The 18,087-nt window shown below is 41.3% G+C and overlaps 1 protein-coding gene and 1 long non-coding RNA gene across 2 annotated transcripts; one reads left to right on the top strand and one right to left on the bottom strand.

The window, feature by feature from the left end:
* The first annotated feature begins 603 nt into the window (after positions 1-603).
* Positions 604-3,543, top strand: LOC4329891 (cytosolic Fe-S cluster assembly factor NBP35). The gene is made up of 3 exons (XM_015769894.3): positions 604-761; positions 891-992; positions 2,366-3,543. The coding sequence occupies exons 1-3, from the start codon at positions 695-697 to the stop codon at positions 3,262-3,264; spliced, it is 1,068 nt and encodes a 355-aa protein (XP_015625380.1). The 5' UTR covers positions 604-694; the 3' UTR covers positions 3,265-3,543.
* Positions 3,544-4,408: 865 nt separating this feature from the next.
* On the bottom strand, positions 4,409-6,241 carry LOC4329890 (uncharacterized). Its single transcript, XR_001543365.3, has 3 exons — positions 5,908-6,241; positions 5,665-5,798; positions 4,409-5,417 (listed from the first exon to the last, which is right to left on the bottom strand). It is a non-coding gene; the product is annotated as an uncharacterized lncRNA (long non-coding RNA).
* Between the last annotated feature and the right edge of the window lie 11,846 nt (positions 6,242-18,087).

The raw sequence follows: 18,087 nt of genomic DNA, 5'->3' as shown, positions 1-18,087 counted from the left end.
AGCACCTCTCTCTCTCCTTCTCTCTCCTCTCTTTCTACTCTCTCTCCACCTTTTAGCCTTAAATTAGCCCATGGATCCAAACATACCACCCTAGGCTAATGTTTAGCCTACCAATTCCTGACTAAATATTACCTTTCAAAATTAGCTCTGGGCTAATCTTCCAAGCAGATCCTAAAAGTCTTGGTATTTTCTAGACCCAATTATAGTTTCACGGTGTGACTGTATTTTATTTTGGATTTTGAAAAACAAGAGAGTATTTATGGTCGAATCATACTTTGCCAACTACTACGATGGGTCCATTATTTGCTCTTCTAGAGTAGTTAAAATATCTTTGGATCACCTCGTTTTTTTTTTCTAAAATATGAAATCATCCATTATATTTTAATTAGGAATAAAGTCAACCACGGGAAAAAAAATCACGGAAAAAAATAATCCACAGAGAGAGAGAGCGCGCGCGACGGATATGCAACGAGAATACGAGATGCAAACTTGTCCTTGACAACCGGTATCTGGACCGTTCGATCACAATCGGACGCTCCATATCCTCTTTGACCAGCCTCTCCCTTCTCTCTCACAAATACTCCTTTTCTCCTCATTTCCGTCGCTCTCTAGGCTTCAAGTCCCCAAACCAGGCAGCAAACCTCGCGAGAAAGTAACGAGAACTCGAGAGGCGGAGTTGGAGGCGGCGAGGGAGATGGAGAACGGCGGCGGCGGCGGCGGCGATGGCGGCAAGAGCGACGTCCCGGCGGACGCCAACGAGCGTAAGACTCGATTGCTACCTTTCCCCCCTGTTTCCGTTCGGTTTGGTGTGGGTTTCGATCGCCTTGCAATGGAAAAAGGGATGGGTGTCTGCTATGCGCAACCCTAACGATAAGTGTTTGATTCTGCAGATTGCCCTGGGACGCAGTCGGAGGAGGCGGGGAAGGCGGATGCCTGCGCCGGATGCCCCAACCAGCAGATTTGCGCCACCGCCCCCAAGGGCCCTGATCCTGGTAACTTGACCAATTGTTGTTGTACCGTGTTCTGGCAAAATTTTTCCATGTGATCGTTCTTTCTGGGGTGTGCGATACCTGTTTGCTATTTCCCTGCATATATCATAGTTTAGAGTTAATTTAGTTCGTGCCACATAGCTGCAGTGTTTTCAGTTTGGGCCTCTCTTAAAATTATCAGATTTCGGGTTGTTGTGTCTTGTTTTGTGAATTTTGGGGAAAAGAGATGGATGAATTAAAATTAATAGGCACACAGATACCTATTCCTCGCTGTTGATACATCTTACAAGAGCACTCGTATGAATAAGTTGAGCAGTTGAAGCTGAAGGAAGAAAATTGGGGTTGTTAGTAGTCAACATCCAAAATTTTTCATAGGAGCGGGATGAAAGTATTTATTATGCTCCTCATCTCATTGTATGGTTTTGTTGGGTGTGTGCGATGTGGGTTTGAGGCCCAATGCTCTAATCTACCAGCTCCAAAGCTGGATCATGTTGATTGTGTTCTATGCCTTATGGATAGTTTTTACCTTTGATATTTACCAACCAGCTTTGTTCTGTCAGTTCTGATGTTTTATATTGGGCATGAAGATGCCATATACCACAATGATATGTCTTCAGTGTTTTTTATGTGATTTCATAAATCTATTGTTCTACCTTATTGCATATATAACAGTACAACCAAACACCTTGTAGGTTCTTAGGTAGATAGTTCAGATGGTTAAAAAAACAGAAGCAACGTGAGTGATGGAGGTAGCAAGGCTTGGGGCTGACATTGAAAGCATGATGATCATTAGTTTATTACTACACTGGAGCCAAACCCAATCCCAAACCCATGAAGAAATATGTGGTCCTTACTGATTTTCCAAATCTAATGTACTGTCAGGAAGTACATTTTACTTGTGAGTGTAACATTAAAGAGGGAAAGAAATGGAAGTGCATGATCTGGTGTCCCACCTGAAAGTTGAAACACAGCTGCCTCCTTTTCTAAATAGAATGGCACTCGGAAATACTTAAATGTTTAACATACAAAAAATGGAGTGCATCAAGAATGTTAAAGAAAAAACTTTGTTGGAAACCCAATACGGAGAACACATCTAGTGATATCCACTTATCCATGAAAATATTTCACAGCAGTATTGCCACTTAAAAAAAGGAACTCATGTGATTGAGCACCTAGGAAGACAAGTTCATGTTACAAAAATTGTAGTTGAACAAGTAAATTCTTTCATGAATATAATTGGTGTTTCTTTCCTACGTACTTCTCGCATTCCTAATTTTAGCCATGACCGATTGTTATTCATAGACAATATTAATTACTGCTGCTTTCGTCCACACAGTGAAATAATTATTGATTGTATTGCCTGATTGTGTTTGTAGACTTGGTTGGTATTGTTGAACGGATGGCTACAGTAAAACACAAGATACTGGTTCTGTCTGGGAAAGGAGGTGTAGGGAAGAGTACATTTTCAGCCCAGCTCTCATTTGCCCTTGCTGAAATGGACTGCCAGGTTGGCCTTCTTGATATAGATATATGTGGCCCTAGCATCCCAAAAATGTTAGGCCTTGAAGGTCAGGATATTCATCAAAGCAACCTTGGTTGGTCACCAGTCTATGTGGAGTCCAACCTTGGTGTCATGTCAATTGGTTTCATGCTGCCCAACCCAGATGATGCTGTTATATGGAGAGGACCTCGCAAGAACGGACTCATCAAACAGTTCTTGAAGGATGTCGATTGGGGGGAGATTGACTATCTTGTGGTTGATGCTCCTCCAGGGACATCAGATGAACATATTTCAATCGTTCAGTACCTTCAAGCCACAGGAATTGATGGTGCAATAATCGTGACCACTCCCCAGCAGGTCTCTCTAATCGATGTGCGGAAGGAAATAAATTTCTGCAAGAAGGTTGGTGTGCCGATCTTAGGTGTTGTGGAGAACATGAGTGGCTTGCGGCAGGTTCTCTCAGATTTCAGATTCGTGAAGCAAGGTGAGGGAGGCGAGATGGATGCTACAGAATGGGCGCTGAACTATATCAAGGAGAAAGCTCCTGAGCTTTTGACAATGGTTGCATGCAGCGAGGTGTTTGATAGCAGCAAGGGTGGTGCGGAGAAAATGTGCAACGAAATGGGAGTACCTTTCCTTGGCAAGGTGCCCATGGATCCACAGCTATGCAAGGCGGCTGAGGAAGGGAGGTCATGCTTCGTCGATCAGAAGTGCAGTGCTAGTGCACCAGCTCTTAAAAGCATAGTCAAGAAGCTGATCGAGAATCAAGATTGAGTGAACTTTTTTTAAAAAAAGGATAATTGAAGACTGAGTGAACTAGTGATGATGGTTTCTGGGAAACGGGATGCGGAGATATCGAAGCTCAGTGTAGATATACCTGATACTGTCCCATATGTTTTGAAGTTCAGTTTTGGTTGTGTAGAACTATTCTGCTTGTGGAATCACTGAATCAGTTTTTCAGTCTGATGTGAGGAATGTGCCATAATAAATTGCATGATGCTGCAAGCTCATCCAACCAGTTGTTCTTGATATACATTAGTTGCTTGATTTGCATGTTTCTGTCTTTGCGGGTTGAATATGATTTAACAAAACCGATTGCACATAACGGTAGCGTACTACAGTTTAATACCGCTGCTACTACTGCCTTTGCCCCCCTGTTTATGTGGGCTTTCGGGGCTCGGTTTATCTGGCTTCGGCCTGAGTCTCTGACCCAACAACATCTATAGCCTTTGTCTATTTCCAGATCGGACAAGCTTGGTCCAAAGCATGTCCAGTTGCAGAAAATGGCATGGTGATCTAGATCGCCCTCCTGCTTGGTCTTGTTTCTTATGCTCTCGTATACTTCCTCCGTTTTACAATGTAAATCATTCTAGTATTTCCTATATTTATATTGATGTTAATGAATCTAGACATATAATATCAGTATGAATGTGTAAAATGCTAGAATGATTTATATTGTGAAACGTAGGGAGTAGCAATTTTATTTTTGCTCGTGACAGAATTATAGCCGGATAAACTGTCACACTTTGCTCGTAGTACTAGTTAGCATCAGCTTTGCTCGTACTGTTTTGGCCGGGGACGCTCGGTCTCGGCCAAAACACTGGGCTCTGCTGCTGCTGCTCAGCGCTGCGAGCCTGCGACGCTGCGTCGTAGCCGGATAAACTGTCACACTCACACTGACCAATAAAAAAGCATTTAGATCAAACGCTTTGAGGTAAAAAAATTAAGCCGCGTCAGAGCAAGTTTAATAGTATAGCCCACTACCTGCTCCAATTCATCTATAGCCGATCTAATAGTCAATTCATACAATAGTTGTTTACTATACTATTAATATACGGTCCCACCTGTCATATACACACTGCGTCTTGGAGTCCGTGCTGTAACTGGCTACAGATCTGTAGCCCGCTGCTCTTCTCTCTTATCTTTTATCTCATTAAAATATATTTATAGCTGGCTAATAGCATGCTATTTTACCTGCTCTCATGTGCAGAGAAATCTGATACAGGCAGCCTAACAGTAGCCTACTGCTGAAACGGACAAACAAGTCCGAATAAACAACGAGTGGTCAACATAAATAAACCTGCAGAACGTCATACTCCCACTCCACATAAAGAAGAAAAAAAAAACAAAAAACGAGCCCCGTTACACCACACTACCGCTGATGATTGATGCTGATAGATTAATCCTGAATACCTGATGGCTATGCTTTCAACCTCCGATGAAACGTGCAGCCCTTCAGGGCGGCGCGACAAACAGCGAGAGGCAGCCGACGAGCCAGGCGACGAACGCCGCGAAGAGGCGGGGAAGCGCCACTGGCGGCGCGGCGTACGAGCTGACGATCTCGTACGCCGCGAACAGCATCAGCTGCATCGCGGCGAGGCGCAGCATCGGCCCGCGATGAATCGCGCCGCGGGCGGCGGCGGCGGCGGTGGCAGGGGCCTGGTTCGCCGGCGCCGGCGCCTGCGCCTCCGCCTCCTTGCTGCTGTTGCCAGCGTCGTCCATGGTCACTGGAGCAATCGAATTCGGTGGCGGGTTGGGCCGTACGTGGCAGGTGGACAATGGCGAGAGGTCGAGGGGATGGGACTTTATAGGCCTTGTTTGGAAGCGAATGTTGGAAATTGTACCTTCAATTCCAGTCAACTAGGATACGGGAAGTTGAATTTGTTCCAGCCGACCATGGTGTTCCAGCACCATGGTGTTCCAGCCGACCATGGTGTTCCAGCCGACGATGGATACGCATGTGGATGGTGACAATTTTTAAGACAATTTCCGGTGTTCCGTTACGCCGTGAATGGCAAATCTACGAAGCTTCCTCGAAGTTTCGTGGGCATGCACTTGGGCAATGTCAACAACAACACGGCATGTTAATATGATCTTCAAATTTCCGACCGGTATTGGCAAACGTCGATCAGTCAATGGATGTTCACCTGTGATGCAGAGTGGCGGATCTAGAATTTAGGATATGGGTGGTCCGACCTAAAATTTTTTTTCTAAACACAGTAAACCTAACGATACTAATATATACAATGTAACTATAAGTAATAAAATAGATCAAATTATCAAAAACTTACCATGATATATTAACAAAACATCTTAAAATATATAAAATTAGTAATTAAGTAAAATTTTGATTTAAAGAAGCTTGTACGGCTATGAAAGCTTAAAGAAAATTACCATATTACTTTTTCTTCTTATCGGGTCTACGTCTTCTAATGGCCATGAAAGTGTTCATTATATCCTCTTCATCCACTTTAAAGAAAAAGCGATACGATAACTCCATCTTTCTTCATGATTCAACAATCAACAATCTACAATATAATACTACAATTTAATCTCACAATGCACAAGAGTTTAAGATTTTAAAACTAAAAATTGAAAAAGGTGGACAATTAGAAAACCTAAAACTAAAATTGTTACCTTGTGTTGGCGCGGGCGGCTGATCGGCTCGACGACGGCTCCTCGCGGCGGCGTCCAGCGGCACACGAACTGACGAACACTATTAAACAGACAGCAGACAGCAGGACAGCAGCAGGTCGCCGGTCACGGCGTCGCGCGCGGCGGCGTGGCCGTGGCCGCGTGGGGGCTGCTCGCGTGGTCGCGCCGTCGCGGCGTCGACGCGTCGTCTCTCCTCTCGTCGGCTCGTCGGCGTCGCTAGCCAGGCTAGGGCCTAGGGCAGTTGCTACGGCCTACGGGCTAGGGCGGCGATGAGGAGAGAGACAGAGAGTCGTGATCGCGTCAGAGAGATCGCGTCAGAGAGAGTCGTGATCGCGTCGATCAGATCGATTCCATACGCGTGTGTGGGGTCTCTGGAGCCATCATTAGGGAATAGCGCGTCGGCATTAGGGAATATGGATTATGTCGCTTTCTTTTCTTTCTTTTCAATTGTCGCTATTTTCTTTTTTTTATAATTAATAGGGGGTTCCATCGCCCTTTTTTTGGTGGTCCCGGGACCACCCGGACCACCCTTTGTATCCGCCATTGGTGATGCACGGATACGCGATACTGCTACGACGATATGGATACATTGATATCGTGATATGGGATTTTTTAAAAACATCAATACGTCGATACCCACACATAGGGTGTGTTCGGATACCATTTTTCCCAACTCATCTTTCTCGTTTTCCGCACGTACACTTTTCAAACTGCTAAATAGTGTATTTTTTTAAAAAAAAGTTTCTATAGGAAAGTTGTTTTAGAAAAATCAAATTAATCTATTTTTGAAAAAAAAATTAGCTAATACTTAATTAATCACGCGCTAATAGATCGCTCCATTTTTCGTGCGGAGGGATCCGGTTGGGATCCAGGAATAGCGAACACACCCTTAATTCCTTGTATGATCAACAAGTAACTTAGCTAATCAGTTAATGCACAAAATTCATTCCATGACGCAAAAACCAACAAATCATTCAACGTTCCTTCCATCAAGGTTAAAAAAAAAAGAAAAAAAAGTATATGCATGGATCAAGAATCATTCTTAAGAGTGGACAAAAATACACGCACGAATACTACAATAACACACCTCTCAGTGAATCAACAATGTCAACTTTCTCATTTTCTTTCCACAGCGTGACAAAATCTTGCACACCACACTTGATCATCACTTCTTCTTCTTCTTCTTTTTTTTTTTTTTGGAGCGAGAACTTGATCATCACTTGTCCCGTTAACCGCTTGTTCATTTCAAAAATAACAGACCACTTACCTGAAAGCAGGTATAACATTCTTAATTATTGTTCAAGCCAATCGTCAAGGATAAGATTTTTTTTTTTTTGCCGTTTTACAGCAGGGTCAGTGCGAGTATGTGGCTTGGCCACAATCCATATTAACCTCTTTGAATAGGTGCATATCAATTAGTCCTACCAGATTTTTCTCTACATGGATCAGGTGCAAAGAGCATACAAGAATGAAAGATATCAAAATAATCAAGTGTAGAAATAATCATACGGTGATAGGAATGAAAACATTAATGATTTTTGTTTTCTCCTTTGCTTAGGAAACAGATATTAGAAATCCTTGATACGTCTGACCAATGGTGGTGTAGTTTCATAGCAACAGAGAGTGCATAATCTAACATATTAATAATTATCTTATATCTCCCTGATATATTTTGAAAAAAGAAACTAAGAAACAAGTAAATATTCATATGATTTACATTTTGAAAGAAAATCATGCTGAAATTAGAAGTCACGTAGTTGCAGAGGGGCGACACAATACTGAAAACAGATCGAATGAATATTTGTGCATACCTAGCATTTGTTGGCAACAAACTGCTCCATTAAAGTTGTAATATATAATAGAGTAAAACACACCGGTGGTTCTTGAACTTGTAAGCAGCTTTCATTTAGGTCGACGAACTTACAAAGTATGTATCGAGGTCTCTAAACTTGGTTTATTATATCATCCCGGTCCAAAGTCTCATTTGACCGTGATCTTGCCTACGTGGCATGCCATGTAGACAACGACATGGCACATTATTATTATTTTTTCTTTTTTCTCCCTTCTTCCTCTTTCATTTCTCTCTTCTTCAGCCTCTTCCTTCGACAGCAGCAACGCTACGTGACGACGGCGGCGGTCGGCACGGGGGAGCTCGACGTGGCTCCAGTGGAGGAAGAAGATAAAAGAGGAGGAGGAAAAAGAAAATGGGGAAAAGGAAAAAAAAACACCATGTCATCATCCACGTGGTGTGCCACATAGGCAAGACCACGGTCAAACGACGCTTTGGACCAGAATGATACGATAAACCAAGTTTAGGGACCTCGATGTGCACTTTGCAAGTTTGTGGATCTAAGTGAAACCTCATGACAAGTTTAAGGACCACTAGTGCATTTTACTCTATATAATACTCCGTTCCTAAATATTTGACGCCGTTGATTTTTTTAAACATGTTTGACCGTTCGTCTTATTTTAAAAAAAAAGTAATGATTAATTCTTTTCCTATCATTTGATACATTGTTAAATACTCTCTGTCCCATAAAAACCAACATAGTACTGGATGTAACATATCCTAGTACTACGAATCTAGACATATCTCTGTCCAGATTCGTTGTACTATAATATGTCACATCCAATCCTAGATTTGTTTTTTTGGGACGGAGGGAGTATACTTTTATGTATACATATAGTTTTACATATTTCACAAAAAGTTTATGAATAAGACGAACGGTCAAACATGTTTTAAAAAGTCAACGGCGTCAAATATTTAGGGATGGATGGAGTATTTCATTTAGCAAAGCGAAGAACATGGAAACTGGAAATTTTTCATAATATGAAACTTTGTAGCACTTGCGGTTCACCTTGTTAACTCAGATTAAGCAGGAGACTATACCTTATTAACTTAGTAAACCGAGCATCAAAGAATGCCTTCATCGGCCATTGGACCGTCCTTTTGGGAACTCCAAGAATATAATATTATCCTTCTTCAATTCATATCCATGCAAACACAAAGATCACAATTCTTCAGCTCATTTCCATGCAAATAATAAAGATCTCAATTTTAATGAAATGGTTAAGTGCTTGCTCACCTTGTTCCTCATCTATAGTTAGCCAAAAGACTCGAGGCCCGACGGCCTGACCCATAGCACGGGGTTCTGGTCTAGCCCAAGCATGGCACAGCCTGACCTTTGGGCTGTGCCTAGGCCTCTGCCTCGTCACGATGGGCTGCCCGACCTGGCCCGGTCCAACGATAAGGGAGCCAAAATAGACTTATTACGGACATATAAGGCACAGGGAAAATTATACTTTGACTTCCTCAACTATCGCACGAGTATGATTCATGTCCTCCAACCACAAAACCGGGCATATCGACTCCTCCAGCTATCAAAACCGGTGCAAACAATGCTTCGGGGAGGATCTCGTGCTTCGTGCTTCGGGGAAGAGCTCGTGCTTCGGTTGGCAGCCGCCGCCGCCGCTCCCTACCACCGTCCACACCGCCGCTCCGCCCAAGGTGAAGAGAAAGGCTTGGGGAGAGAGAGAGAGAGAGATAAGGGAGAGAGAGGGAGGGAGCAGGAAGAAGGGAAGGAAAGGGAGGATGACATGTGGGTCCCACAATACTTTATTTGTGTGAATGACATATGGGTTCCACATTTTTTTTATTTTTTATTCTAATGCCATATAGGACAAAGACTTGGTCAAGACCGTCACGTAGGCGTCACGCCAGACAAAACCACCTCCAAAACCATCAAGTGGCATTGTTTGCACCGGTTTTAATACTTGGAGAAGTCGATATACCTGGTTTTGTGGTTAAATGACATGAATCATACTCGGGCGATAGTTGGGGGAGTTAAAGTATACTTTTTCCTAAGGTACGGTCCAAAAGATGAGGAATAGACTTAGTCAAGCCATGTCAAAGATAACCCAAAGAGATGAGGGTGGACAAATAGACTTTTTTTCAAAGAGGAGCTCAGTAAAACAGTCAACCACGTGTAAATCTCTTCACACGATATTTTTTTTTGCGCTGGAGAACGTATATTTTGTGAAAAAAAAATGAGGATTTTTGTGGGTAAAACAGCCAACCACGTATAAATCTCTCCGAGAAAAAGCAAAATTTGCTACGGGACACCAAAAAAATATGTAATTAGCTGTGAGATATCGTAAAACCATGATTTAGCTCTAGGACACTCTAAAAAAGGTGTAATTTGCTAGAGGACATTGAAGCTATTATTTTATTATTTTTAGGTCAAATGGAGAAACAACATAGAAAATACGAGTTTGCCCTTTAGAGCCGAATCGCTCCCCCCATCTAGCACTTGCGGCGACAACGTAGATGGCGCTATGCAGAGGACAGGTCCGTGGCAGAGCACTGGAGACGGCATCATGCGTCGATGTTGAACGACGAGGAGGGATGCGCCCACGCACTGCCATGAGGTACGGCATAGTCCTCGCGAGCTACCCCATGAAAAACCTCCAGAGGAGCGAGCAAGCCTCACCCCACCTCTTCATCGTGTCCATCTCCTCGTCTCCTCTCGTCGCCGGCAGATTCGTTGCCATCCACCACCCGCTGAGCCACCGCCCCCCACTGGATGAGGTGGAGAGGGCGCTTGGGGTGAGCAGACGACCAAAATCTTCGGCCTTTTGCCCCCTCGGCCTTCTGACCCGAGATTGGAAGTTGCGGCGGAACCAGCCATGCAGTGTCTCTCATGCTTGTCGTGCTCCAGCTTAGGCCCCTCTTCCTCCTCTTCAGCCTCATCATGATCAACACCATCCTGATGTGCCCTCCCTCCATCCTGAATTCTCAGCTGGATTGGTGGCAAAATCTGTGTTGTTCTCAATTTATCAATAGGGTGTTTTAGGCGATCATCAGAGATCATGTGAATGCCGCCATCATTGCCCTCGCCACGGTGGTCCTCCATGGAGGACACCGAAACACCGTTGTATTACCTCCGTCCCAAAATAAGTGCAGCCGTGGATATCCGTGCCTAACGTTTGACCGTCCGTCTTATTTGAAAAGTTTATGAAAAATTTAAAAATATTTAGTTACACGTAAAGTATTATTCATGTTTTATCATCTAATAGCAATAAAAATACTAATCATAAAAAAATTTTAAATAAGACGAACGGCCAAACGTTGAACGTGAATAGTGCAAAACTGCACTTATTTTGGGACGGAGGGAGTATGTTGTTGTGTGGGCCATGTGCAACGACGGCTTGTTTCTTTTTCTTTCTCTTTTTTACCTGCAGACAAGATCGAGGAAGGAGAGAGGTCTGAGGGCATTGCCGTCTTCTAAAAAATTCCTCTCTCCATTTGATCCAAGAAATAATAAAATAATGGCTTTAGAGTCTTTTAGCAAATTATATCATTTTTGAAGTGTCCTATAGCTGAGTCAGGTTTTTCGATGTTCTACAGCTAATTACATTACATGTTTTTTGATATCCTGTAGCAAATTTTGCCATAGAATATCTATCTATCTATCTATCTATCTATCTATCTATTATATTATTAAAACAGCTTTGAAAGAAGACAGGTGGATGCTAGAAATTCCCACATTAATCGGGGAAAAAGAAAAAATCTACACCGTTAGATCCTAACATATCTAGACTACAAGGGTTGAGATTTAATCACAATATATGTAAAAGCTTGACTCTTTGATTCTGTTTTTATGAATCGGACACGTGAAAGAGCGTGGAGTTAGATTTTGATGCGTGCTACGCAGCAGCCTTTGAAATCAAAATCAAATTAGGAAACTTAATTTACTGACAGGAGACAAACACGTCATGTCTGCATAGCTAAATTAGAAATAATAAATATGCACAACTGACACGTCCTGTACAAAATCATATGTAGGGGAGATAAAACAACTGGGCATCCGAACTCCTTCAACCATATTTAAGTTTTGCTCTATCGCATAATCTTTAGAGACGGTATGTTTTTTAGAAAAAAATAAATTCTAAGTAACAAGATTCCCAATAGCTTTCTCTATATTTAGGGTCCATATGTTATAGCTCATACTCCGAGAATGGGGCAGAGCTGAGAAGCGGACGGAAATCACCATATTAATTAAAAAAAAGTGAAGTATTTAAAGGATCTAGATTTTAATGGTGTATATTGATTGATATAATTATATACAAATAAAATATTCTATCTATTATCTTAATAAAGTAATGTAAAAAAAAGTCTCTAAGTTTGCTCTCGAGACTTACAAATTCTCGGATTAAAAAAAATCTAAATAGTTTGATCATGGTCATGCCTATAAAGAAGTAGAGTGGTGACGGTTAATGAGAATTCTAAAAATTAAAAACAAACCAAATAGAATCCCAATGAAGATTAAAAGGAGGGACGGCGGATAGTATGGTTATAGCAGTTGGTTGGACTTATAGAAAGTAAAAAAAATAAACCCAATGATAATCGTGTACAATTTTTAAAATATCAAAAACAATAAGGAGGGGAGGCACCAGGCGAGCCGTAGATGAGTACATTGGCTAAGCCATTGACGGTTTGGCAGAACTTCTAGAAAGTAAAAGCTGAACCAACACGATAATTATGTTTGTTTTTTAAAACCCCAATGATAATAAAGAGAGGAGGCAGTGGCTGCCCCATAGAGAAGTACAGTGGCGGTGTTTAACAGGACTTCTAAAAATTATGGAAGAGTTCATGCAGGAATACAATTTATAAATAAAAAATGCTAGAATGAAAAATATGGAATTTTTTTAAAAAAAAGGACAATCTAGAATACAACAATGACAAACGATAATAAAAATGAGAAGCAACATGCCTGTAGAGTAGTAGAGATGATGGTTGATGGGACATCTAAAAATTATAAACAAAACTCCAAATAGAATCCCAATTAAGATTAAGAGGAGGAACATAGACATGTCATTAAGTAGAATGTTCACAATGGTTGAGGGGAGGCAGCGGGCGAGCCGTAGAAGAGTACAGTGGCTTTGCCACTGATGATTTGGCAGGACTTCTAGAAAGTAAAAAAACAAACCCCAATAATAATCATGTATAATCTTTAAAATATCAATAATAACAAAGAGGGGAAGCAACGGGCGAACCATAGAAGAGTACATTGGCAAAGCCGCTGAAGGTTTGGCGGGACTTCTAGATAATTATGTTCAATTTTTAAAATCTCAATGTTAATAAAGAGAGGAGGCAATAGACCGGCTGTAGAGGAGTACAGTGGCATCGTTTGACGGGACTTCTAGATAATTATGTTCGACTTTTAAAATCTCAATATTAATATTAATAAAGAGAGGCAGTGGACGAACCGTAGAGCATAGAGGACTACAGTAGCAGTGTTTGACGAGACATCTAAATATTGTAAAAATGAAACCTAACAAGCCAACAAACTCTAAAAACCACTACCTCCGTTTTTTAATAGATGACGCCGTTGACCTTTTCTCACATGTTTGACCATTCGTCTTATTAAAAAAATTTACGTAATTATAATTTATTTTGTTATGAGTTGTTTTATCACTCATAGTACTTTAAGTGTGATTTATATCTTATATATTTGCATAAATTTTTTGAATAAGACGAATAGTCAAACATGTGAGAAAAAGTCAACGGCGTCATCTATTAAAAAACGAAGGGAGTATAAGGTATAATTTTTAAGTTTTCAAGGAGAATAAATAGAAACAATGGTAGATCGAGCAAGCAAATAATGGAGATGTGCCAAAGGAGTAAGTGATAGCGACTGACGTGACTTTTATATAAACTATAAAAGTAGAAACATCGGGATGATAAGGTTCAGTCCAAAGTCTTAAGACAACGAGATAACTATTTGACAAAATGTAAGTAAAATCATATGTAAAAAATATATAATTTTGTACAGATGCTAGCCGCGCAATTGCGCGGGCCTCCCAGCTAGTTTATTTAATTGAATAGAAGAAAGAAATCATATGAAAGCTCAGAAAGTCCCATGAGCCCACTGTCAAATTTCCCATCTATCTATCTCCATCTCGAGCTGCCCTTCATGAAGTTATCCTGTGGCAAACGTAAAAACCGTGAAGTCACAATGCCATGTAGCAAAATTGATCTTAAAAAAGATATGCATAGATTTTTCTTGAAAGATACTACTATCATAATATCATAATATCATGAAGTTATCATATTTCATAAACTGATTTTAATATGAAGGTGATCAAAGTTTTAAGAACTTGTTCTAATATTGACAGGAGGATCTAAAATATAGAAGTGTTGCATTGTACCACTGTTGCTACTGCCATTGCAAAGCTGGGCTTTGCCCCCCTTCTGGCTACCAGCATTATGCGCTCGATTTGTAAAGGCCATCTTGCCTCGGCCTAGTCTGGCACAGCGGCCTGCAGAGCCATGTTCAGTTTCCAGATCGGACTAATCTTGGCCCAAGATAGGTCCAGCTGCAGAAAATTGCTTGGCAATCCAGGTCACCAGCAATGGTATTGTACTTGAATTTTTTAAATTTTAAATTTTATTATTAAAATATTTACAAAAATAATTTTTTGCTCAAAGTTTTACAAATCTACACCCCTAACGCCCTCTTGGAGGATTTTTTTTAAATCGCCCTTCCAGAGAACGTTTTTTATGATGTAGCACACGTCTGTTGGTACATTCTAATGGCCACATGTAGGGTGACCGGTCATTTTGCAGGCAACCCCTTACCGCCCTCCTAAAGGGCTATAAGAGCAAGTTTAAGAGCAGGTACAATAGCAGGCTATTAGCCAGCAATAAACATATTTTAATGAGATAAACAATGAGAGAGAAGAGCAGTAGCGGGCTACAGATCTGTAGCTAGCTGCAGCACGGACTCCAAGACGCAATGTGTGTATGACAGGTGGGACCAGGTATTAATAGTATAGTAAGCAACTATTGTATGAATTGGCTATTACATCGGCTATAGATGAATTAGAGCTAGTAGTGGGCTATACTATTAAACTTGCTCTAATAGTGTAGCCAACTACTAGCTCTAAATTATCTAGAGCCGATGTAATAGCCAATTCGTACAATAGTTGCTTACTATACTATTAATACCCGGTCCCACCTATCATACACTCGTTACGTCTTGGAGTCCGTGCTACAGCTGGCTACAGATCTGTAGCCTGCTGCTCTTCTCTCTCTTCCTTTATCTCTTTAAAATATGTTTATAGCTGGCTTATAGCTCGCTATTGTACCTGCTCTAAGGGGGCCGCTTGCAAAATAACCATGGCTGGCCATTTATAGGTAGACCCCTTGCCGTCCTTCTAGAGAGATGCAGGGGGGCGTTTGTAAAATATCGTATGTCGTTATTTTACAGGTAGCTCACTAGAGAGCTGCAAGAGTGCCGTCTATAAAATGTTTACGTAACTGTTACAACACACCAATGGGTGTGTGCCACGCCATAAAAAATGACCTTTGGGAGGGCGTTTTTGTAGAGCGTTAGATGTGTAGATTTGTGAAACTTTGAAAAAAAATATTTTAATAAATAAAATTAATTTAAATTAAAAATTTTAAAAATTCCTTGTACTTGGGGCTCGGCTCACAGCTCACTCTATACAACCTGATCAATCACAGTTCACAACCAGTAATATTTGCGAGACTGACTGGAAAAAAAGAAGAAAATGTAGATAAAACTCTGGAGAAAAAATAGGGTCGCCATAATGCATCATTTCACATGCGCTGAGGTAATTACAGAGAAATTAATCTGACACAACTGCTAATCGATGGGAATAAACAGCGAACATCGACATAAGTTCAGAACATGGTGATGAGATGAAAACAGTAAGGCCCAGCAACATTTCATTTCAGCCTTAGTACCAAATTATGGATTAAACTACATAACACAAAGTCACCAAACAAGAAGACGTGCAGCAACATATCCCAATTTTAGCAATGATCCTCGTTTTGGATAAGGTTTTTGGCGAAATTAACATTGCTAAACAGCATCAACATGTTTTCGCCGTTTGGCAGAGCAGCACAACCTCCAGCTCTGGTGAGAATTAGCGATCTTTTATAGCGGTCAGGGGATCATGCCTAGCGTGATTGATGCACGGACCACGTAACATGTGCTTGCGAAGTCGCGGTCAACATAACAGACGGTGGAGATACTCGCCGACATTGCAGTGCTGCACGCATGGAACAGCCATCCCATATTCCCCATCTTCATCCCCTATCGAACCCGTGCGGTTGCTCGGTCCTCGTCGTTTGAGCACTTTTACGGTACAATATATTGGTAGTATATACTGCTAGTATAATTAATCTAACGGTATAGATTGATTTGATCTTTCACTTAATTAAATTGCATTATAAAATTTGAAAGGGTAAATTTGTCTTTATTTGTTCTAACGTTTCCTCTGCTCTAGCTCAGCCAAAAAAAAGTCTCTGTTCGTTCCCCTTCCAAGATTCCTTCGTCTTCACGACGGGCGACCGCCGTCGCCGGCGCATGCCACGCCGCGCCGTTGCCGCCAGCCACCATGAACACTAGAGATATTGCAATAGACAAATAGTAGATTAGCAGTCTCCTGCCTTATGGCTTGCCTAGCGCCCGATGATCTATGGATCGATCTGCCTCTTGCGGCTCGTGCACGCACCCCGGATTCTCCGCATCGCCGTCGTAGTCGTCTCGCTCGTCAGGCTACTGCTACGCCCGCGCAATCACATGCCCCGCTAGCGCCGTGCCGCCACAATCGCTCGCACTTACGCAAAGGCAACTAGCCAGTCATTCTCCAGCACTCCGCAGCCTAATTAGGCTACATGGCCAGACCAAAGTACTATCGTTCTCTGCCATTTTATTCTGAACAATTTAATCTGAAGATGGCAAAGGTACATGCAGCAATAGATTAGTACATAATCAGCGCATGCTTAAGCATGGACTAGTCGTCACTTGTCACACAGCTTGATGACACAAGCCAGTGCCAGTACATGACCATCAGGTAGAGATCAAACATTAACACTTTAACACTGACAAAGCTAACTATCTACTGTACTATGTAGTATTTGATACCGCCACACGCGCCTAGTCTCTCGTGAACACAGTAGCAAGATGCAAGGGACGCGGTAGCAGCTGAAGTGCTGAACGGGAATCGCCGTTGCGCGCCTATTCTCTGTCGAATCACGCTGGCGCCGTTGCCATGGAATCGCGCAGGCGCACGTATGAGAACCAACAGCGCAGGCGAACGAGTACTAATTAATAGGATTGGATTAACTCTGAACCATAAAATTACTAAAAAATACTTCCTAATTTTTTGCCAAATTCCTAACATGCTCTTACAAATACTGCTAGTATATACTGACAGTATAATGTACCGTAAAAAGTTCTCCGTCGTTTTCGTCTTGCCACAGTCCTCGTGTGTCATCAGCGATCCACTCCGACGACGACGATTGATGTTGATGTGGTGTAGATGCTGAACCTGTGACAGAGCTGCATCGTGTATGTGTAGCTCAGGTTGACTGTTAAATATGTGATCTTAATTTAGGTCTACAACATATTCGGATTAATTTTCTAGTAAAACATGTGTTTTCCTACTAGGTGTTTTTCTTTTATATATATATATATATATATACACACACACATTAGCAAAAGTGCCCGAGCATTGCACCGGGTGATTACGGAGTGTATATATTAACCAAAAGTGTTGTTTGGTTTAGCAAAAGTGCCCGTGCGTTGCAACGGAAAGAAAAAATGAGAAAATTAAATTAAAACATATTAAATTCTAATTTAATGAAAAATAAATTTTCTACAATATTAATTACACACTTTGAAATTTTAGCAAAAGTGCCTGTGCGTTGCAACAGAAAGGAAAAAAACAACAGTTAAATTAAAACATATTAAATTCTAATTAAATGAAATACACATTTTCTGGAATATTAGGGTATTTTTATGTTGGTAGGTATATAATTAAATTAATTTTCAAGTAAATTAAGTGTGAGAAATAAAATATGATGGTTGGATTTAATTTTTGTTAAATTTTCTATATTAATTACACTCTTTGAAATTTTCTTGGAATTTACATAGCTTAATTGGTAATTTTGATAATACAAATATCATTTCAGCATTTATTTAAATAAAAATCATTTTTCTCTATGGGCCTTTTTCAACCCATTTTCTTCTTTAGCCCGCAAGCGTAAAAGTCTACTTAATACCCCATACTCCTCATCTCACTTGCTGGACCACCGGCCCGCGTGCGGCCCAAACCCTCGATCGATTT

This window comes from Oryza sativa, chromosome 2 (genome assembly GCF_034140825.1).
Source record: "Oryza sativa Japonica Group chromosome 2, ASM3414082v1".
NCBI classification, from domain to species: domain Eukaryota; kingdom Viridiplantae; phylum Streptophyta; class Magnoliopsida; order Poales; family Poaceae; genus Oryza; species Oryza sativa.
Note: the sequence above shows the minus strand (reverse complement) of the source record. Positions and strands in the feature narration are given on the sequence as shown.